General features: G+C 39.4%; 1 protein-coding gene across 15 annotated transcripts in view; it reads left to right on the forward strand.

Moving 5' to 3' along the window:
* Positions 1 to 22205, forward strand: part of PXK (PX domain containing serine/threonine kinase like) — a 54879-nt gene that overhangs the window by 11697 nt on the left and 20977 nt on the right. For 5 of the 15 annotated variants that reach the window (XR_005602937.1, XR_005602938.1, XR_005602939.1 and 2 more), the window contains exons 4-17: positions 3854 to 4040; positions 5950 to 6027; positions 6201 to 6274; positions 7125 to 7199; positions 8015 to 8119; positions 8278 to 8379; positions 9029 to 9190; positions 10471 to 10588; positions 11063 to 11141; positions 13271 to 13319; positions 14082 to 14159; positions 14569 to 14655; positions 15290 to 15359; positions 16255 to 16317. Coding sequence is in view for 11 of the 15 variants with exons in the window: in XM_039558685.1 (XP_039414619.1) it covers positions 3854 to 4040; positions 5950 to 6027; positions 6201 to 6274; positions 7125 to 7199; positions 8015 to 8119; positions 8278 to 8379; positions 9029 to 9190; positions 10471 to 10588; positions 11063 to 11141; positions 13271 to 13319; positions 14082 to 14159; positions 14569 to 14655; positions 15290 to 15359; positions 16255 to 16317 (1327 nt within the window). In the remaining 4 variants the exon portion in view is untranslated. Of the gene's footprint in view, positions 1 to 3853; positions 4041 to 5949; positions 6028 to 6200; positions 6275 to 7124; positions 7200 to 8014; positions 8120 to 8277; positions 8380 to 9028; positions 9191 to 10470; positions 10589 to 11062; positions 11142 to 13270; positions 13320 to 14081; positions 14160 to 14568; positions 14656 to 15289; positions 15360 to 16254; positions 16318 to 19486; positions 19729 to 19838; positions 19921 to 22205 lie in introns of those variants that run through there. The other 10 variants (XM_039558694.1, XM_039558686.1, XR_005602936.1 and 7 more) reach the window with 9 other exon arrangements.

Below are 22205 nucleotides of genomic sequence, written 5' to 3' on the forward strand. Positions count from 1 at the left end.
GAAAGCCAAGGCACATACCAACCTTATAAATTCAGCATTGAAGTGCTGTGTGTCTCATTATTTATATTCCTCTAAATCACTACCAGATGCTGCTTCTCCTGTGATGGTTTTCTGTGTCACTGAGGAGTGCTCCTTGGTCAGACACTGGACTTACTGTGTGTTTTCTTCTGCTTTTTAGGACAATTATTTCTTTTTAGTTTGTGTGGGAAAAAGCAGGGTATGTGAATGTGTTTGGGAACACAGGGGAAGCAACAGTGATTAACATCTACAGCAGACAAACTCATTACTTGAGGTTTCCATACTGGTCAAACAAGACAAAAAGTGAATGAGGATAGATTCTTGTGACTTCAAAATTTTTCCCTTGTTAAATGTTGCATGAACTCAAGAGCTTAATACTGCTTCCACTTCTTCCCTCCTCCCCAAATCAAACCAAATCAACTATGTGCTTGATGAACCTCGGTGAGGAAAACCCTGTAAGGGTGTTGATTTGTGTGCTCTGAGTGCCCGCTGTAACTGCTTCCTGTGCTGCAGGTGGATGGGGGCAAATCAGTCATAATTCAACAGATGCAGCGTGGTTGCCTTGTGGAATTACTCTGTTAAATGTGCAGTAGCACGTAGGAACTTCTATCATGACCTAGAAACCTTCTCTGTGGCGTGCTGAATAAATGCAATACAGAGGTGTCTCCTGCTCCAGAGGCATCCAAGATTTAAAATTAGACAAACACCCACGGGAACACAAGTTGAGATGGTACTAGTCATCAGAGTACTTTGGGGTCATTGTGGTCTTAACCATAGTTTTGATAGAGATCACAGAGAGAATTTTGTGAAAGTTTTAAAAAGACGGAAGAGTTCACTTTGCAGCCACCTATAACAAGCTACTCTTAACCATGAGGGAATAGAATGTGTTAAGGCATGAAAAGGCTTTGTTGCCTTCTCATTTACCTTTCAAATGAGTCAGCTTTAGTAGAGAAGGCAATGGACCTTTAAGGCTTAAAATCCAGAAATGACAGGTGCTGCCAAGTTAGGCCTGTGTGGCAAGTCTATAAAGTGAAGGTAAATCGGTTATGTATGATGGAGTTTAGAAAGAAAAGGCCTTTGTATCTGAAATAGAGGTGAATGATAGAAGTGTAGGGTCCAGGAAATTATCTGACAGCAATTTGCGGAGTGGGACAAAGGGGAAATTTGAAACAAGAGAGACTAAGATCCAGGACAAAAATGTTAGCTGCTTGGATGACTGGAAGACATTAAAAAGGATTATCAAAATGTACCTCTCACTTCAATGGGAGGATATGAGAGGGTGGCTAAATTAGCAGGCCATGTGCTTTAGCAGTTGGTCTCCTCCCAATGGCTCTTTTCTCTCACTGTTTCAGAGTTTTTTATAAATTACTCTTTGTGGTGCTGGAGCTGAAGTTTCCTCATCCATTAAGACAATGCAACACTCCTCAGATGTTTCCATCCAAAACTCTAAGCAACAATATTCCATCACAATATTCAAGTACCATGACACATTTTTAAACTCTTTAAACCCCCATGTTGTGTATATTGAAATTAGAGTAAACAAACAAAACTCCAAACAAAGCAACCCTCCCAAAAGAACCAATAAGAAGATACCAAACCCTAATCTTTTTCCTTCAAAGGTAAAAATCTGCTGGAAAAATTGCTGGAGTTTCTTTTGGGTGTGAAGCCCAAGTTCTCCAAGTTCTTGTGGCATACTTGACCTTTCTGTATGTCTGTGTGGATGTGTTTGAGCACAGCTGCAATTGAGTTGGAATGTGAATTTTCTGTTGTTAATCTGGTACTACCTATATGATAATAGTAAGGACTGAGAATTTCAAAATTGTCTAGGCTAGGGAATGCAGTCCTGCCAAATACCTTGGAAAATAATGAGGTATATGTATGTGACCCTGATCTGTATCAAGAAAGTTTCAAGATAGATTCCCTGAACTCTCAGTTGTACTGGATTGAAAAGCTTCTTCCAGTCGGTTCTGCATTTCTCCCTCTTTACTTATTTGACAGAGATCAGTGGAGATCATTGGCTGCTCTTCTATTTTGTCAAGTGAAGTGCTGGTACTGGAAGTACTGGAATTCACAGCAAGACATCTGGCTTTTGTGAAGCATTTTATTGCAGCTTTGAACAGACATTCCTGAGCAGGCTGTGGTTTGAAGATAAGAATGTTAATTCCCAGGTTCTTCCATGGAAAAGCCCATCCTGGCTTCAGTGGTGAGCTGGGGCCACTGAGAAGTAGTGTCTGAAAGCATGTGAGGTCTTTGCAAGGTCAGGCCCTCAGTGAGGTGTTCTTCTGTGGTGAAGTGTTCTTGCTGTGCTGTGCTGTGTGTTTTGGCAGATTGCTACAAAAACCTGGGCCTGAATGTTACTTTCTGCTGAAAAATAGCAGAAGTCTGATTTATAAGTTTTAAAACAAATAATAGTGGTTGGAAAACATGTGAATTAGAGTCAGTTTCTCTCTGATGGTAGCTAGCTGTCAGGTCAAGAAGGTAAAAGGTGATTATGATTTGACATGCTTTTTAAGTGAGCAATACTAGGAAAGGATTTAGTTCTTGTTTAGAAACTCAGTTTTGAATTGAAGTAAGAGTGGTCTGCCAAAGGAGAGTTGTTTGCCTCTGGTGTTAAAACTAATTTGGTGAATTACTGGCTGTAGATGATATATGGTTGCTTTTGGATTTACTCCTGGTTTTTATTAATGGCTTCTTGTAATTCAGACATAGTTATAGTTCTTTTTCAGTCCATGATTTGAAGTCAGAAAACGAGAAGTAGGAGAAGTGCTAAAGTTAGTAGGAGACAACTCCTGTGCAAATGAAGGAGGTAGAAAGGAAGGGGAATGCTACTTCTGCCCTAGTTTGTTGTGCTAATCTGTTACCTTTTCCACTGGTTAAAATGAAAGTTGTTCAAACACCAAAAGTCCCTGTCTTCTCCCTGGTGAACTGTTTGCTTTAGAAATGAGATTATTGCATCTGGTCTAATTGATTCCTGCAACACACAGTTCTTAAAGATAACTCCCAAGGAGATTCAGCTTACCGAAGGCAGGTGCTTTGATCTGCAGGACAACGATGTGTTAACAACACGAAAAATGTATTCTGGTAATTCACATGATGTAATTGAATATAAACACTGAAGATGATCTCTTTGATCTGATTTACACAAGGCTTTGAATTTTTTTTCATTGTCCTGTTTTGAAGGATTTCTCTGATTTTTTTCCGAAGTTTTGGATCTCTTATGTCAGTATAAAACAATTACTGTACATCCCCTGGTAGATTGCAGCTATTTCTGGGTTAGAAGATGGGTTTAAAAAATGTACAGGAACAAATTCAGAAGATAAAATGGAAAAGCTGCACTATATTTGAAATTACAGATTTAAAATACTAACAGAAAGGGCTTTACATTACCTGCAAACACAGAGGCAGAGGAAGGTTACTAATCTGCACTTGATGAAATAAGAAAGCATAGATCTTACCCGGAAAAAATGGTAAGGCGGGAATTGTTTTTGTGCTATGGCAGAAGTATGTCATAGAAAGAATCTAGCTGAAAATTGTAGCCATTTAGTATCTGAAAGTTTTGTGTAGTGATCTTAAATATATGACTCACGAGGAAAAAATTGTCTCCTTGTATTTTCAGTGTCATTCCACTTACTAATCTCTTCACAGTGGGATGCGAGCTTCATCTGACTCTGATAACGATGCTTAGGAAAAATATAAAAGCTTGTACATACATAGTACAAAAAGAGTTATCCAGTAGTTAGCTTGTTGCTGAGAGTCTTTTACTTTCTGGGTTGCTAGTTTTACATCCTTTAGGCATTTTGAGAGCAAGGTTAGTAATTTTTCCTCTCTTTTTAAGATCTCAGCTCTAAGTCTACCTCTTCCTCCAAAAAAGTTGATTGGAAATATGGAGCGTGAATTCATCGCTGAAAGACAGAAGGGACTCCAGGCCTATCTGGATGTAATTACTACCCATCACATACTGTCTAACTGTGAACTGGTAAAGAAATTCTTGGACCCAAACAGCTATTCTGTAAATTACACTGGTAAGTAGGAAATACAAAACTGTGTTACCATTTGACTTCAGCACGTGCTGTGTATCTTCTGTGAATGCTGGCCAGGATCTACACTGAAGCATGGGGGAACAATCTTCAAAATTATCATACTGTGCATGTGACTATTTATGATAATGCTTCTCCAACTCTGTGCATGGATCCTGCTGGGATTGTCAAATCTAAATATTTGAATTATTTCACAGAGGAGTGAAGAGGGTCAAGATCTGTATAAGCAGAACTTGGAGGAGGGGTAGTTGGTGAGAGTGACATCTACTCTTCACAATTCATAAAAAATGAAAAGAGTTGCTCTTGGGAAATAATTTGTCTGCCAGAGTGTAAGGTGGAGTTAAGTTTGTCAGCTTAGTGTTCTGTTAAAACAGCCCATCTTCTGAACACTGAAATCTTTGAAGAATTGTGGTTATCTTGTCCAGCTCCTACCCTTGCTATGGTGTGTGAGACTTCTAGAACTAATTGTTTGAGCTAGGTTGAGTACTTTTTCAAGGCTAGACTAAGCCAGCCACCCTCTTCCCACAAATACTGGAAAGTCACTTCATTCCTTAAAATGATATCCCAGTGATCACTTTCTTCATTACTAACTGTTTCTTCTTTGAATTTGTCTTACTTCAGCTTCAGCCATTGGATATCATTAAATATTTGTCTTACAGACTGAAAATTTTCCTCTTAGTGATGAAACCCACTCCACAAATTTAGTTCATAGGCAAACCAACTCTGCAAAATGCAAAACTTGTTTTCTTAGAAGCAGAGCCTATTGAAGGAGGAACTTACTGCTTCCTTTTCACTTGTCTTTTTTTCTCTCTCTTTATATAACATTCTTGTGTCTTCAGCTTCAAAGTGCAAAGAACATTTCCTGGATGTTTATGATAAGCTGTGCAGGAGTTGTAAATTATTAGTGACTCTTTAAGGATGCAGTATGTCTGGCTAGTGCTGAGCAAGCAATATAAATTCTCAAGGAGACATTGTGACTTCTGTTAATTCTGAGCACTTTCACCAAGATTGTTTTTCCTGCAAGTTGCTGGGAAGCTGGTGACACATGTCATTGCTTGTGGTGTTTAGAGACACCACCAATTTGTAATTTCTTAAATACTGGAGCAGAGAGATGGTATTTATTGCACTTTTTTCCTAGCATATTTCTAAAGAAAGAAGATACAATGCAGCGAGATCAGCGCATCCTTACCTTTTTGCTGTGTTTCTGTGCCAAGATAAGCCATGTTAGAGAAAATTCCTTGTTGGCATGATTCCCTTTCTCCCCCCCACTTCTCATTGAGATTTCCCCTCAAGTCACTTCATGAATAAACCAGTTGTGTTCCCAGCTGTGGGAGAATTCACTAACCAGATGGGTGTCCTCCCCTGGGCCCCCAAAATGTATGAAGACTCATGATAGCTGGCCAAATACCTCTGCCTGCACAGAAGAGGGCACAGTAACACATAGTGAAACAGAACTAATTAGTTTACATAAACTACACTTAGTAATAGCAGCATAGATGGATGTTAAAGAGATAAAAGCACTTTTACAGGTATAGCAGAAACACTTGGTGTTCTAATGTTGTGTACACCTAATGTGGGAAATCTGAGCTGTGATTTAGACTTGGAAATGTAGATCCAATACAGATAGAATAGAGATTGGTAAGCTAAGTTTTCCAAGCAGTGGTTTCTCTTTTTTCTCTCTGGATTTGAGTTACTGGGTTAAAAATGCAAATGCCCTCCGTGTTTTTATCTGATTTCCTTTCGAATTGATTTTTTTGACTTTTAGTCTGAATTCCTGAAGGCTTCTTTCTGGCATTGAACCTTACCTCATATGTGGATAACTACATTATACAGTGTCTTAAAAATATTTTTTTTTTCTTCTTTTTCTCCCTCTTTGTCTCCTTTTTTTTCCCAGAAATTGCCTTACAGCATGTTTCAATGTTCTTCCGATCAGAGCCAAAGTGGGAGGTAGTTGAACCATTAAAAGATATAGGTAAGAAGGGCATGTGTGCATGAAAACTTAGCTGATTTTCTTCCCAACTATATGAGTTGTCCTAAGATTCCTATACTGTCTTTGCTTGCAGACCTTGTCCTGCCTGTAAGCTGTGTGATTTATCAGTGTTTAATTAAAGCTGCTGCTGACTTATTTCTTTACTTTTTTTGTAGGTTGGCGAATACGTAAGAAATATTTCTTAATGAAAATTAAGAATCAACCAAAGGAACGGCTAGTGTTAAGCTGGGTATCTATGTTTTCATTTAATACCTAAGTCTTTCTCAATTTCACTCAAAGTTTGATTTTGACTACCATGTGTGAGTGATGGGGGAGAGAGATTGAAGAGCTCAGGCTTTGAGGGAGCTTTGGAAGCCCTTAGGTAGATGTGTGGTGTGGGAATTTCTTGTATTTCTTTCCTCTGGTGCCAAATCCAGTTTGGAAGTTCCTGTGCCTGGTCGTTTGTTCCCAGACCTACACCTCAGGATTCTTTAGTTGTAATGATGTGGCTGTTAACCACAATATAAATTTTCTCACTAAAAATAATGAGATGACCCTTTTTAAAGTCTTAGGTTTTCCTCCTTGGATCTTTAATTGTTCTGACAAACTGATGGGTGAGAGGGGCATGAATTGCTCCTTTAACAACAGTTCCTTTTGCTCCTGTGCTGAAATGTGTTGCCCTGTTAGTTGTATGAGCACAGCTGTTTGTGAGACTTCACTGGAGAGTGGAGGTTACTAAAGCCTGTGGGAGACGGGGAAGTTTTTCTTGCTGCAGAGGAACAAGGTGCCTTATCAGTTCCTAATGTACACAGTCCCCCAGTTTAGGGTTGGCAAAGTTCATTCAGTGGTAGTAATGCATGTCAGGTCCGTGGGAGGAGAGAGGCAGTAATACTTATTTATGGTCAGACTGTTTGTATTGTAAAGCCATGGCCTTATTCAGCCTCTTCAGGTTTCATTCTGTATGTGTAATTTGATTGCTTGCTCTTCAAAATATGCCTTCAAACATCTGTCCTAATTTGCCAGGGTAGAACATTTGATCACATTTTCTGTATGGAATGCAACATGCATTATGAGGCCATTCTTTTCCTGTTTACTTCCAGGCTGATCTTGGCCCTGATAAGTACTTGTCTGACAGAGACTTACAGTATGCTGTGAAACTTCTTTCTTCCTGTTCTGTGAGTATTACTTGACGATTTTTAAATTGTGCTAGCACAAAAATGTGTGTCAAGGACTGATCTTGGAAAAGCACATGTAGCCTAGTTAACATAGTTTGTAATTTTAGAGTTGCTTTCATTAAAGGTTTGCAAGCCTTTTAATTACATTTCCCATATACTATGAGGTAACATGTTCTCAGCACAAATAATAATCTTGCAGGATTATTTCAGGAGATTCAGTGTTGTGGTTAATTTGATCTTTTTCTTCTTGTGCAGTACTGTGAGATCATGAGCTTTTATTTCATCTCCTCAACACCTTTAGGCTGTTAGGATGGTGCAATTTAGGTGTAATTGCTAACCCATGAGCTGGGATATTCTCAGGCACAGTGGATGAGGCAGTGGAATGAGTATCATTATTTTTTCAGTTCTTTGGACTCAAGACAGGAGCATCTTAGTAGAGCTGCAATGGAGGCTGTACAATTTAAGCTCCACGTTATAAATCCGATATGCATCTCTGCCTGGAAAAACTGGCAGTTGACTCCAAAAGGAGCCTCTGGAGTCTCTCTTTAAGGATGTTAGCCATATGAAAGACTGGCTGAAATGGATTTGTTTTGTTTTTAATTTATATGTTAATTGAATAATATCTTTGTGAAGTTTTCTTTGCATTTACACCAGGTTAAGACTGAATAACTTGAGTTATTCAGTGTCACTGACAGAATCCAAGTTATTACTGTAAATATACAATTCAGGCTGATCTTTTCTTACTTGTGAATTGAACACAAATGATTTAGAAAATCCATCATCTAAAATTTACCTACAGTTTCTTCTTTTGGTAGCATCCCTATATTTACAAAATCACTTTTGCCACTGCCAATGAATCTTCAGCGCTGGTTATTAGACCATTCAGTGAAAAAGGGACACTAAAGGACCTTATTTATAAGGTAATTTCGTCCCCCTACCCCCAACTCAAATGGCAGAACATATGCTGCAATGACCATACATATTTTTTATACAAGTGTTTGCCATCAATTGCTAAGCAAACTAAAACAAATACTGACTTTTCTGGGCATGATACTTGATATGTGTGTTTCTTTTAAAGGCAAAGCCAAAAGATCCATTCCTGAAGAAGTACTGCAATCCTAAAAAAATTCAAGGTCTTGAACTTCAGCAAATAAAAACATATGGAAGGCAAATATTAGAGGTACATTTTTTGTTTTGCTTTATTTACCAGCTTTTTTGCTTTATTGTTTTGGAGGCCAACTGGTCTAACTACAAAAAGTGGACAAACTTTTGAGCAGACAAGCTTTATTTCAGCAGCAGACTTCAAAGCTAAATGTAAATTGAGATAATCTGCTCAGTTGAATTTAGATATATATGTGTGAGACCATTTATGACCCCCCAAAAAAATGCAGTGGAGCTTAAATGGGAGAGAGGTGATAATATAGTCTGTTCCTTGTGTAAAAAGGGAAAGAAGTAACTCATAGCCTGCAGAACATGTGCCATAAATTCATGGTTGTTAGTGTGTTTTAAAATTTTTTTTTTAATCAAACGATCATATTCAGTAGAATTTTAAATTTTAGTTTCCAGATCTCTTTGGGAGGTGTCCATAAGCCTGCTTTGAGGATCAGCATCAAATATTTGTTTTGTGAAAAGTGCTACCAGTGATATGGGAATGAATAGTCAGCCAAAGAGGATGTAGATAGAAGATCAGGTTGAGTGAGCATTCCAATGGGAGCCTCGTTTATTATGTGTCTGCTTTAGTATTGGAGCATTTAAGTTGATGATCTTATGATCTTGAGATCATCAGAGCATCTTGTGATAGTGCTTCTCTATTGCTTTTTTTTTTTCAGGTATTAAAATTCTTGCATGAGAAAGGATTTCCTTATGGCCATCTTCACTCTGCCAATGTGATGCTGGATGGGGATACCTGCAAGTTACTGGATCTAGAAAATTCCTTGTTGGGACTTCCATCATTTTATCGATCATACTTTTCACAGTTTCGGAAAATTAATGTAAGGTTCAGACAAGGAATTCATCCGACTCTTATGCAAATCTTTATTCTCCACCTTTGTTTCTGGAGAACTGACTAGAATGAAAAAACTTCTCTCAAGCCCCCTTTTTTTAATCTGAGCTTTTCTTCATCAAATCCCTTTTCTGCTTCCTCCAAACCACTGTCTGGCTGCACAGCAGTTTTGTTGCAGCACACTGGAGAGAGGCTGAGGCCAAAGGTAAGCAGGTAGAGGGGGAGTGCAGGTGAGTGTTTTTATGACAACAGTGCCAGCACAAATAGAGGTAAAGTGCAGTTGGTTTAAAATCTCTTTGCACCCTGGTCTGTATTTTGTCAGAATGTGCATATTGTCTACTACAGTTTCACTTGTATATCTGTACAGTGAGCACAGCTATTTACTTGTGCTTAGCTGGGAGCAGTATTCAGCCTTGTCTTCGGTAGATACTGTGAAAATTGATCAGATGCTTGCAGATCTGTAGCTATTGAAAGGTTATTTTTATTTGTTTGAGGGGTGTCTGTTTGACTGCAGGCTTGCAAAGCAAAATATTTATCTTACTGCAAAAACATGAAAACAAATTTGCCCTGTTGCAGCAACATCTTGCCCTGCCTTTAGGACCTCATTGTAATAAATTCTATGCAGCATCACGAGATAGCTGCTTGCTGGCCTTGCTAAACAAGTTCTACTGTGTTGTCAAAGAAACAATCACAAGTTCATGGTTAGTCCAAATCTGTTAGTGCCATCAAAGCCTCTTCAAGTAAGAGGAGCCTCTTCTGTTTAAACATGATTCAGAAATCTTGGAAATATGCTGTCTGGGAGCTTTGCATGTATGTACAGCTTGCACATGCCTAAGGAGGAGCAAAAGAGACTCTTCTAAGTTTGGTATGCATTTTTTCCCATCTTTTTATCTACTTCCTTGTAAAGTGACAGCTGGTCATTTTGTGAATCTCATTCTTTGCTGTTCGACTTAGCTAGGAAAATGTGCTTGGTTGGGGTTTATGTTGGTGTATGAATTTCTAAACTGCTGTGTGAAGAGTTTACTACTTCACACATTTTTACAGAACTACACTGCTCTCCCATTTTTACCATCATGTACAGAAAGACAACAGAGGCTGCTTTAGTTTGTGGTGTGAAGATTTCATCTGAGCTACAGTTATGCAGGGAAATGGTTGTGGTTAGGAGCTGCCTTAATGGTTCCTCTTTTCTATCTTAACATGCAAGATCACTGGTCTAACCAGTTGAGAAAAACTAACAAGTTGTGGTTTTACTTTTTTGTTCCCCCACAGACTTTAGAGGGTGTTGATGTTCATTGCTTTGGACACTTACTGTATGAAATGACCTATGGAAGACCCCCAGACACGATTCCAGTGGAGAGCTTCCCCCCTGCTCCATCAGTGTTTGTTGGTTAGTATGCAGTGCAGAATATCTCAGTCACAGCTGCCTGGATACATTCTTAGACTTTACCTATGCTGAAGTGCTGTGAAATAGCAGCCTGAGATCTTTGCACCCTGTGACTGATGCCTTAGGTTTTACCTCAAGGCATCATGACCAGGAAGAATTAGTAATTTGGTCAAATAGAAAATGTGTTCTTCATGAAATATATGTAGTGTATGAATAAAACCTTTTTAGCTGAGTGATAAAGCAGTGTTTAGCAAGTAATGAGATGCCTGGATTCCCTTGCCTCATGTCTAACATTCTTGAAAAGCTTCTATGTGTAATAGTAATGCTATAATAAAAACCACATGCCACAGAACTTCATCACTGCTTGGTTGATGCAATACTTAGGGGAGCATCACACAGCAGTGCCAGACGTTCATTCTAAATCATTTGCTATCCTGCTGTGCAAAAATGTGTTCATTCTTATTCTTTCTTTGGTAGTGTCAGTGTTGGAGTCCATTCTGACTTGTGAAGCTCTGAAGAATGGGATGCCAGCTGTCTCACGGCTCTTACAGATGCCGTAAGTCCTGTTTGACTTGTTTTATATTCATAGCAACGTTTTAAATTATTTTAGGAGGAAGAAACTTTCTGCTCTTGTTCCCCTTTAGAAAGGTTTGCTCCTTTTTCTGAGGGATGTGTCTCAAGTGGAGCTTGATAGGCTTCATAGAACCCATCCATTGTTAATATGTGCATTTAACATTTCTTTGGCTCTTGGTGTGTTGGAGCTGTTATGTATGCACTTTATTTAGCATGGTTTAAATTAATCCAACCATTAAAATAATGCAAGCATGATTGAGATCATGTACAGACTGGTTTAAAGGATTTAGAATAAGGAGTCTTTTTGCATGTCCCCTTCAGACCTACTTCAGTAGATTTTGCTATCAGTTTACTTAGGACTGGTGAAATAGATCTCTTACTTTGCTCAGCAGTGACATTTAGACCTGCTCTGGGTATGAAATGTAGTATGGAAGTTCTGTCTGGTTTCTTGCAGGGCTTGCTTAGGGATTCTCTGAAGCATAGACAGAATACATTTCCTTACAGGCTGCCTTCCCAGTATGCAGTGAAAGGGTGAGGGCAAGCATGGGGCAAGGCCAGGGTGCAGAAAGGGAGCACTGTCAGTGTGTCACTGAGTGGGGACCACACCTGTCTGCAGTACCCACCCTGCCTGCAGTTAGGGCATAGCATTCCAGGGAAATTGCCGTCCCCGTGCTGTGACGTGTCACCAGCATGCTGAGCATGGAACCACAGTTCTGCTGGGAGGTTCTTTTATTATTTCTTAATGTGGGATGCTGTAGTTGGGGTCTTCTAAGTGGCAGATTGTCCATACCTAAATCTGGGTCTGATCTCACAGCACAGATTGCAGTGCATTTAGAGCCTGCTCTGAGGTTCAAATTTCCTGGTTGGGAAGAGTCACTGCAGCTTTCAATTCCTTCTTCTCCTCCCTTCCTCTGCTTTTAAAGGTGGGAGGTAGAGAGAACAATGTTAGCAGGGGAGAAATACTATAGGAAAACTCTGTGAATAAAGAAATATACAGGTGTTTAAAGATGTCGAATAACAATCTATGCCCAGCTGCTTTTGATATGTAAGATATTAAACTTCATTCCCTTTATACCAATACTCTTTACAAAAGTGTTCTACATAGATATGCAATGCAATTAATGTAATTTAAAGCAATTAACATAATTTAAATATCTATTTATTATAGCCATAAGAACATGTAATCTGAAAGGGTCAGAAAGTCCTGTAAACAAGGATGAACTTCCATGGATTTTTGGAAGTATTTTAAAATTTGCTTTATTTCTGAATTTTTCATTGAATACTCTCCTTAATTAACTTGATTCTAGATGTGAATTTGTTTTCTCTAGTATAAGCTTGTAATAGTTTTCCACAGGGAACAACAACTCAGAAATATTTATCTTAGAACCAGGATTGAGGTCTCTCTGTGACAGTTTTCTAGTATGTTCTCCAGGACAAAGTATCTTGGAATGGACTAACCAGTTTATTTTCAGACTACTATTGCCCTCTAGTGTCTTTGTTTTGGATGGAAAAGGATTAATCATTTATGCTGTTTCTGCTGACACCATAGAGGGGAGAGCAAAAATATTACAATATTTGCTTTAGTTGTCTTTTCTAGAGGACAGACAAGAATGCAGATATTTTCAAATGTTAAGTTCACTTGATCTTTCACATGTTCCTTGTTAATTCTAAGACAAGAGTTGTGCTAAGAGAATGTTTTTTAACAAGAGCAATGATTTTGTTTAGGTGAAATTTAAAATAAAGTCCCTGGAAATTTTTTGTAAATAAAGAGTCCATATACTTTTAAGGAAAAGGTATTGTTTTTTGGAGGGGGACCCTCCTCTGCCTTTGATAACTGTACCCATCCTATCCACTTTCAAAATATCTCACACAAACCAGTTTTCTCTGCCTTAAGTAGTGGCTACATTCTGAGGGTTGGGTGCTGCTAATTTTACAGCAGTGCTTAGAAAATAAAAAGCAATATGTAGAAACCTGTGGCCAAGGGTTGAGGACAGAGAAGCAAAAGGAGAAAGAGGGGTTTAAGTGAACAGTACCAATAGTATTCTTGTTATGGTTTTGCCTGTTTCTTGGGAATAATAGTCCTCTTTTTTTCTTTTTTTTACCAACTCACAGATTATTCAGTGATGTCCTGCTAACAAACTCCGAGAAACCACAGTTTAAGGTAGAGTTGACCACTGATTTGCTGATGTTTGTGGAAGTGCCAGGATGTGGGTAGCTACATATTAATTGACAGAGGGGGTTGAGGAGAGCTGGCTTTATTTGCCTCTATGGCTATTGCCATCAGTGTTTGGATTCCTTTGCCAAATTATACCTGAGAACATTGTGCCACCCCTTAGAGGAGGGCACGATGTGGTCCAGGAGTGTTCAAGAGCAGCTGCTGAACTGGAGCCCATTTGTGTAACTGATGGTGATACTCTGTCTGGGCAGAGAGACTGAGTCCTGTGGGTCCCTTGCAGTGAGAGGAAACACATTGCAAAGGCCTGTGGAAGCTGATTTTGCTACATAAGACCATCAGCACCTTGCTGCCAGCTCCAGCACTGGGGCATTTCAGGAGCCATGTCTGGTCCCACTGGGGAGCTGCCCCGGGCACTTCTCCTGGAGGGTATGTGCCCTGTGTCTTGTGTTGTCAGCCTCATGGAAGTTTGGAGATGTGACTGGAGTCTCAAAGTAGTTATCAGTCCTTGCCTTTCGAGTATCCCTTCCCAGGGTTTGGTGTTTCTTTGTCCCTGCTGATCTGTAGCTAGATTTGGAGTAGAAAAACATGCATCTGGAGTCGTCTTTTCTGCTTCACTAAAGGAACAGTGTCACATATTGGGGCTTTAGATGAGAAATGTGATTAGATGAATGGTGAGTTTTGATCAGTGAAGTTGTGTTTTCCTTTATCACATTTTGTGCTATGATTTTGTTCCCCATTCTGTGTTAGATTCCTACTAAGCTAAAAGAGGCATTGAAAATCTCCAAGGAATGCATAGAAAAGCGATTAACAGAAGAACAGAAATTGGTAATGTCTGCATTTCTTTATTTCCAACAGACATTTCATTTCCTCTTACCACTTTTACATGCAGAAAGTGAGTTTTTACTCAAAAGTGATTTTGAGTAATAAAGTCTTTCATCAACAGATTTGCTTTCCCAAAAATGCAATATGAGGAGTTCTATAACAGCTGTTGGCTGTATGGCATTTCACTGTTTTAAGTGGTGCAGCTTCACAGGTAGTGGCTCCCAAGTTAGAGGATAATTTTAACTTCAGTATGAGCCTTCATCCTCTACCAGAAACAGTAAAGATAAAAACTAAAAAAAGGAAATCCAAACATGCAAAGTGACTACAGTGTTTTCTTGTACCCCAAACATGTTGTTTTCAAACATTTAAGATCTTAATATGGTCTTCTTCTATTTTTTCCTTAATTTTAAAGATTCACCAGCACAGAAGGCTGACAAGAGCTCAATCTCATCATGGCTCTGAAGAAGAAAAAAAGAAAAGGAAGATCTTGGCACGAAAAGTAAGCCATCTTTAAATAGGTTTTTCCCACAGAAAAAGATGTGGGAAACATTTTTTAAATGTTTACCATGCACAGCTTTAGCCATAGGTACATGACTCTACTCTTTCCTGTGTTTTCTGCACTACTTCCTGGTTGTTTTCACTTCTTTAGCTAAGGAGTAGATTTACTAAAATGTTTAAGTTACAGTGGTAGCTGACTTGCATATTGGTGCAGCCTGTTTGAGGTTGCTGTATGAAACCAGTCTTAGTTAACAGCTGGTACCCAGATGAGCTGCTCTGCTCTGTCCTTCTCCCTGGGGAGGTGTTGGAGCCTGTTTTACTCTGCTCCTGTGGAACTGTCTGTGTTGCTCTTCCTTTCTGGGGTGGGGGGGGATGAGTTTTCTGCCTTTCCCTTGTGGTCAGAGGGCGCTGGAGTTCCCTGGTGCCTGGCTAAAGATATTTGAGCACAGAACAGCCTTGGTGCTCTTGTAATCACGTCAGTGTGTGCTGGGTGTGGGGAGAGGGATGCTGAGCATTGAAGAACATTGTGTGATACAGTGGATGGCTGTTACAAATCTGTGTCAGTTCAATCCTTACCATTGAAAGTGATTATTCATTCCTATCTTCTGTTCCTTTCTGTCTGCTCCCTTTTAAAGAAGTCAAAACGCTCTGCCAATGAAAGTGGGGAAGAACACTCAGCCAAATACAGCAACTCAAATAACTCAGGTAACTACAGAGAGAAGAATTTGCTTCTACACAGCTATGTCAGTTTTTTTGTTATTACTGTCATTTTCTGTCTGGAAAGATTTAGGATTGCCAACACTTTACATATTAATATTTGACTACCAAAGTCTGATACCAGTGCTTTGGGTATTTAATAATAGATAAATTGAGGGCTTAAAAATATTGTTGATGTTATATTTTCAGCTGCCTAATTTAAAGTAATGTCTCCTTTCTTCTGTGCCCCATTCGTCAAAAAAAATTACCAGACTCGTCATTCTGTTTGATACTGGAGTTGAATAACAACAACATCCATTACTGCGGCCATTAAATAATGCAGTCTTCAGGGAGACTCTCTGGTGGTCAATATTCCATAGTAAGGTGTTACAATGAATGAGAAAATTGTCTGTTTAATTGCTGCTTCAGTGCCAAAGTCTGAAACAAGAGCCTTTGACAGGTCTTCGTTTAGTTAAAAGGCATGGTTGGTACTAGGGAACAGATTACCAGAGTTGATTTGCTTGGCTAAATGTGTCCAAAAGAAGCTTGTTGTGGAGTACAGCAATTGACTGAAAATCATCTCTTAGGAGAGATGGAGTGCCATCCATGCATTGGCACAACTCTTAAGGAAAACAGAATTTGTATGCTGAAATCCAACAGCCTAAGCAACAAAAAAGAAATGTTTCCCATTGAGAAATACTGAGTGCATTTCCTATGTGTCTAGGGCTTCTCTGATATTCTGTACTGTAAAGGCACTGTTACTGTGAATGGGAATCTTCCACAAAAGATGAGGAAACAGGATTGGATCTTCAGTCAATAAAGTTGGCCTGCTTCCAACAATCTGTCTTGTCTGTGTTGAACTGCAATGTCACAGCTGTAGTTACTTGACTGTTGTTTTATTTAGCAGGCTCTGGGGCGAGTTCCCCTTTAACATCTCCATCATCCCCCACTCCGCCCTCCACAGCAGGTAAGTTCAAGAATCATTACAGTATTTATCTTTTTTATATTGTTTTTTTTATTCCCCTCTGCCCCTCAGTGGTGGATGTTATTCCCAAGGATGATTAAGGGATGATGGTTTTCAAGGATGGAACATGGAGATGACAGTTACCTTGTGGCAGCCTGAGTGTGGGCATGTGCTCTCTTTTGAGGGTCATAGAGAACCTTTTTATTGTTTTCTTTTTCATTTAATAACCTTTCTTGAGATATACATGATGTGATTTACCCAGAGTGTACATGCTTGCCGTGAAGTCTGTATTACTCCAGGCCTACCCACACTGCTACTTTCCAGGCATTTTTTGGGCCTCATGTTGCAGTATGCATTTCTTCTGGTGTTAATGGTCTGTTGACTCTGAAATACTGCGTGTTCATCCCTTGTTTCTTTGTATTGTCTCTTTATTCCTGTACTGCTGTGATGTATTTTCAGGAATTTTGGGTGTGACAAATTCAGTGGCTTAAGCTTCATAAATCTCCCCAGTTCTGCTACAGCCCATTGATAACCCAGTAGAGTTGGTAGAAACAAGTTTAGAAACAAGATTGATTGGAGTTAAAAATAATACCTTTATTATTTTTGGCCAGTTCTGTTTTTCAGTTTGCTGGGTGGCTGTGCAGAGACTTTTGCTAATGTTTAAGACAGGGGTGGGAAGTGGTGAAGAATCTGCTTGAGTGGGCAATAGAAATGCTCTGAAAGTTAAATTACAAATCTGGATATTGAGCAGTAGTGGATGTGCTTCAGTCTGAAAGGCTGGAAGAGGAGCACTGGCAAATATTGATAACAAAAGATGTTAACAGAGTACATTTCTAGAGAGGAAGCAGCTCATGAAATTGCTGTTTTTTATGGTGACTCTTGCCATAGGATTTCTAGTCCCAGGAACTTTCTACCCAGCACAGCTCATTAATTAAAGCAATGCAATCAAATTTGTGTTTGCTGTGGATAGTCTTTCAAAAGACACTGCAGTCTGTGTGATGTAATTCAAATCAGTCATGCTGAAATTCAAATTAGTAATTTCTCCTTCAAGTTGAGGGCATGAGAAGTGTGTATTGTAGGAAGTAACTTCTCCCAGTTAGCCTAAGCAGGATAATGACTGTGTTGCACATAACAGTGCTGTTCTCTGGATACACTGACTCTGAGTTGGAGGATTTGCTGCCAGTTCTGTGGGCTTTAATAAGGAAGTAGCTGAAACGTGCCTCCAAAATGGACAGATGTTTAGAAAGCATTTTTTTTTCCAATAAAACTACCATTTAGTTATGTTTTGACTTGGACTTGTTGGAACTTGGTTGAAAGCTTTTTCAAGTTTTAAGCATGGGATGCAGGTTTATGTGCAGATGGGGATCAAAATAGCTCAGGTTTGTGCTCAAAACTTGTCTCAGTTCAAACCATATTGTCACAGTGTGTTTGTTGGTCATCTTGTGCCAGTGTGCTCCTGATGACTTGTGGTGATCAGCCCTGTCTGAATGGTGCTTGTGGCCCTACCTGTCCTCACATTGGGAAGTGTGTTAATGAGCTGATGGCTTGGATGCTGTTTATGAGGTGTAAAGCCAAGTGTCACATTTTCAGGAATGCTTTTGTGAGTAGAATTCATAGAAGAAATTTCAGATATTAATTCTAAGAGAAAACTAGATTTTTTTTCACCAGCAGTGTTATAGCTTTAGCTGTTCTAAGCAAGCATGCTATTACTGCCTTGAGGAAAGACACACATGGTAGGACTTTATTTGTGGCAAGTGATGCATCTGTAGCGTGCATTTCTCTCTTCTGGTTTCCTTGTACTTACTAAAGATATTTACCTCTATACCAAAATTGCTTATGGGTGCCAGTGTGGGAAGATGATTCTCAAAAAGGCATTGAGGCTTTCAGTCTGTCTGTCTGGTTTGGTATGGCTGTGTTAGAACTGTGGCACCTCAGAGCATCCTGCTGATACAATACCATGGCAAAACTAAGGCTGATGAGGAAAAGTGCCCTCAAGAGAAGCTCTTGCTCTCGTCCTGGCCTGTAACTAGTCATGTAGAGTGTAGGTATGTGAAGAGTGAGAGACACTGACCAAGGGGGAACGGGCTCCAGGCTGACATCCCCTGGGGTTTCTCACATGTTGAGAGGTGCTTTGTCTCTGAACAAAGGCCTTGTGAGGCTTGGCTTGCAGCAGAGTGCTTGGGAGAGTCGATGGAAAACAGACTAAGGAATAAAATGATGGTTGGCTTCTGCTGTCTAATGGCAGCTGCGGCTGTAGGACTGAGAGCATGGCCTGCTCTGAGGGGAACGGTACCTTCTGGAAACGTTGGCTCTCATGGGCTGTTCTCATTGGTGAGAATGTTTTGGGCTGGTGGTGTTGCAGGTACTTGGCTAAATAACGATTGTTAAATCATGCAAGTGACTCCAATGTAACATCGTGTGTTTCTGACATTCTCCTGGTGCGGTTCTTTTTTTTCTCCACAATTCTTTGCTTCTGTGAAAACCTGTTCATTTTCTTTGTGGCTAGGATCAGAAGGGATGCAGAACAGCGTGGTATGGGTTATTTAAAATTTCACTGAAATGAGCCAGTAACATACAGCAAGATCTCTTTCAACAGAGAAAAATTTGGAGAGTGTCACTTTCGCTTCTCTGGGCTTTCCTGCAGGAATAGTGAAAGAGTTGTACTTAACAATTTTTTTCTGTGCCAGTTATTCTGAATCCTTCAGTATGACATATGTTTCATTGGCACCCATATGGTGCATCTTTCCTGCCCCTCACCTTTCTGTAAAACAGTTGGAATGCTTTGGGAAGTGCTTTTCCTGAGTGTCTCTGACCCATAAGTGTGAATTCAGGTGTTAATACAGCAGGAAGTGTTTCTTGAACTGAATGGATTTTGTCTTCTGTGGCTAATCTTCCTGCAGATTTTTTGCTAAATCTCTCTAAATGCACTTTAATCCTGTAAAGCTTGAATTATGGCATGTGCAACTGAAAGCATGTATGTTGTATTTGTTGATCAAGTATAATAGTGCTTAGAGCATGGAAAATTGTGGTTCATTTTTCAGAATTGGATGAAGTATTGTAAATGTAATATGAAATAGTCAGTCTGCTGTCCTCATATTTGTCAGTGAGTAAGAATGTATTGACTTCTATACTAACTTTTCAGCTAACAGTATCTGTTTTCCTTTGACACGAGAACTGGATGATTGATTGTGTCCTCTCTTTCTCTGCTGTCTTCAATAGAGCATGCATCATTTTGAACGTGAATTTTCGGAAAAGTAAGCTAATGCTGATTTATCTCTTTAAAGATGCTCTGTTTCTGAATGGGAAAGTTGGATGCAAATCTTGAAGTTGCTTAGTATTGGGAGGGAATAGAAGAAAAAAAATTTGAATGTTCTTACGGATTACTTTAATGAAATACAGCATCTTTAAAAACTATCACTAAAATTATTTTCTTTGTTTGCATCCCATTCTCAGCCAAGTTTTTAATGCTGTTTGCACAATTGCTGTCACTTTATATTCATAATTAAGTTTTTGTTTCAATTCAGGCATCAAGTTTACAGCATCTGATTTACTTCCTATTCCTTTTAACACACTCTTTTAACAAAAATGTCCCTGTAAAAACCCTTGGTAAGTTCTTGTTTGAGTGTTTTATTCTTACAAATGCATGAATGAATAAAATGTGTGTTTGCAGGCAACATCTTTCAACATATGTATTGGAAGTGTCTTGTGATAGCTGAGCACTTGTCTCAAATGTTTTTTCTAATAAATACAGGAAAATATTTCACTGTAGGGCAGAACAATTTCATCTGTAGATGTAAATGTATATGAATACGTGTGTTTGAACTAAGATTTCTTTTGCATCACTTGTGTCAAGAAGGGAAGGACAGCTTGGTTTTGATTACCTAACTGAAATGAATGAAGATTTTTGAATCATGCTCTTAATTAACAGGTTCAACATGTAATGTGTTCGCGGCTAGTCAAATACCATTCTGAACCCTGTGTGTATTTATGTCTTAAGGTGGAGCTCAAGTGTAAGGGTGTAATTCTGTGTTATGTTTTCTAAGAGTTTAAGTACATGATGTTGTCAGCAGCTCAATTTCAGTAATAGTGAGTCCTGAGGAATTTAACAATTTTCCAGGAAGAAAGGTGATCTATGCCCCTACTTCCCTGTCTTTTCTAGTCTTGTAAAATAACCAGATCAAAATTTCAAGATAACACATGGAATCTTGGCCTAATAATACTGAGTGATCCAAGCATTTTGTGGTTTTTTTGCTCTCAGTGTGTCAAACATGTGCCTTCCTTCACTGCATGTGTTACCATCATATTTGTATTCCCTGGCCACTGCTTTCGTGGTCATTCCCTATTGCATCTTGTACAACTACTTGCATAGTCTCTTTCAGCCTCACCTTGCAATTCCAGACAAAATTCTTGTCTTTGTTCTCTGCACTTGCATCTCTTTGAAGCCATTTCTTTTGTGATTAGCTGCTCTCAGTGCTTTTACAGCAGTTCACCTTATCTGTTTGGGCGTAGGTTGGTGCACCAGTCCTACAGCGTCCTGCTCTGACCACTTCAACCACTAAATGGATACTTGGACTGATCTTGGTCTTGTTCTTCCTTTGGCCAAATGCCAAGTTTTTCTTTCCTGACAGTCCATCTACAAGAGACACAGGACACTCTAATGCTGGGAATGTTTTTTCAGTATTTCTAATAGTAACTTGATGCACATCTTTGGCAAGTGTAAAAAGCAGATTTGGAAAAGTTAGGCGGCCCCAATATGCAATTTGTTTCAGTTTGTGCTGCCATCCTGTAAAGTTTTGGTTACTTCAGAAAGCAGTTGATCCACATGCAACAGGCAAGTTAAATTGTTTCAGTTGATCTCTGGTATTTCTATTAGGACTTGAGTATTTCCTCTGGAAGGGAAGAGAGTAAAGATGAGCTCAATATGGACTTCCATGCTTTGTTTTCACAGGCGGCTTTCATGCCAATGATAATTTCTCCTGAAGAGCTGGAAGTGCTACAATCACAGCACTTATTAATGTACACTGGCAAAATTGGATGCTTTGTGTGAATACTCTGCATTTTGAGCTTGCTCCCATATGGGAAAAGTCGTTCTTCAAAGACTGGCACAAATAGAAAATGAGGGAGTTTTGAATTATGTCTTTCATCTAGTATAACTGCTTGTTTTAATCACAGCAGTTCTGTTTTTACTGTTACTTGTTAGTCTAAAAACAACTGTTGGTGAGGAATTGAGAGGCAAATGGAGCACAGAGAACTTTTGTCTGCTTTTTTTCTGTAGTTGAGCTTTATCCTTCATCAAATCCCCTTTGAGTCTGAGTGGCATAATGTTGCTTAATTGCTTGATATTTGCTCACTTCTAACAAGCAGTTCTCCTTCAGGAACAACAGTCTTTTGGTTACCTTAATGTTGTTTTACCTTGCCCAGTATCACAGTTCTTGCCACTTAGCAGTATATTCCTCTTTGTCGGTCAAAGCTACTGGAAGCAAGTGTTAATAGGTGCCATTTGTCTCTTTAGTCTTCCTGTGGCATAACTCATGATCTAGATGATGGAATTGACATTCACTGCTGAGTAGTTCCAAGATATGAATCATTATGCCCCTACTCCTTCCAGAATATGAGACAATATAGGCCCATTATTTTACTTGTGTAGCAATGATGGTGCAATGTGCAGCAGCAGAACTGCACAAGATCAGGGTGCTTGGAAGAGCGCCTGGGGCAAATGAGGCCACTTGCCTGGATCTGAACTGCCAGGAAACACCTCCATGCAGGCCCTCACTGCTGGACCAACTGCATGTTCCACTGTGGGCTCTGGCTTCCCAGGGAGTCAGGACATAGAGGCTTGAAGCAGGATGAAAAGCACAAAGTGGATGTGGCTGGCGTAGAGAGCAAGGGAC

This window comes from Corvus cornix, chromosome 12, assembly GCF_000738735.6.
Source record: "Corvus cornix cornix isolate S_Up_H32 chromosome 12, ASM73873v5, whole genome shotgun sequence".
In the NCBI taxonomy this organism is placed as follows: domain Eukaryota; kingdom Metazoa; phylum Chordata; class Aves; order Passeriformes; family Corvidae; genus Corvus; species Corvus cornix.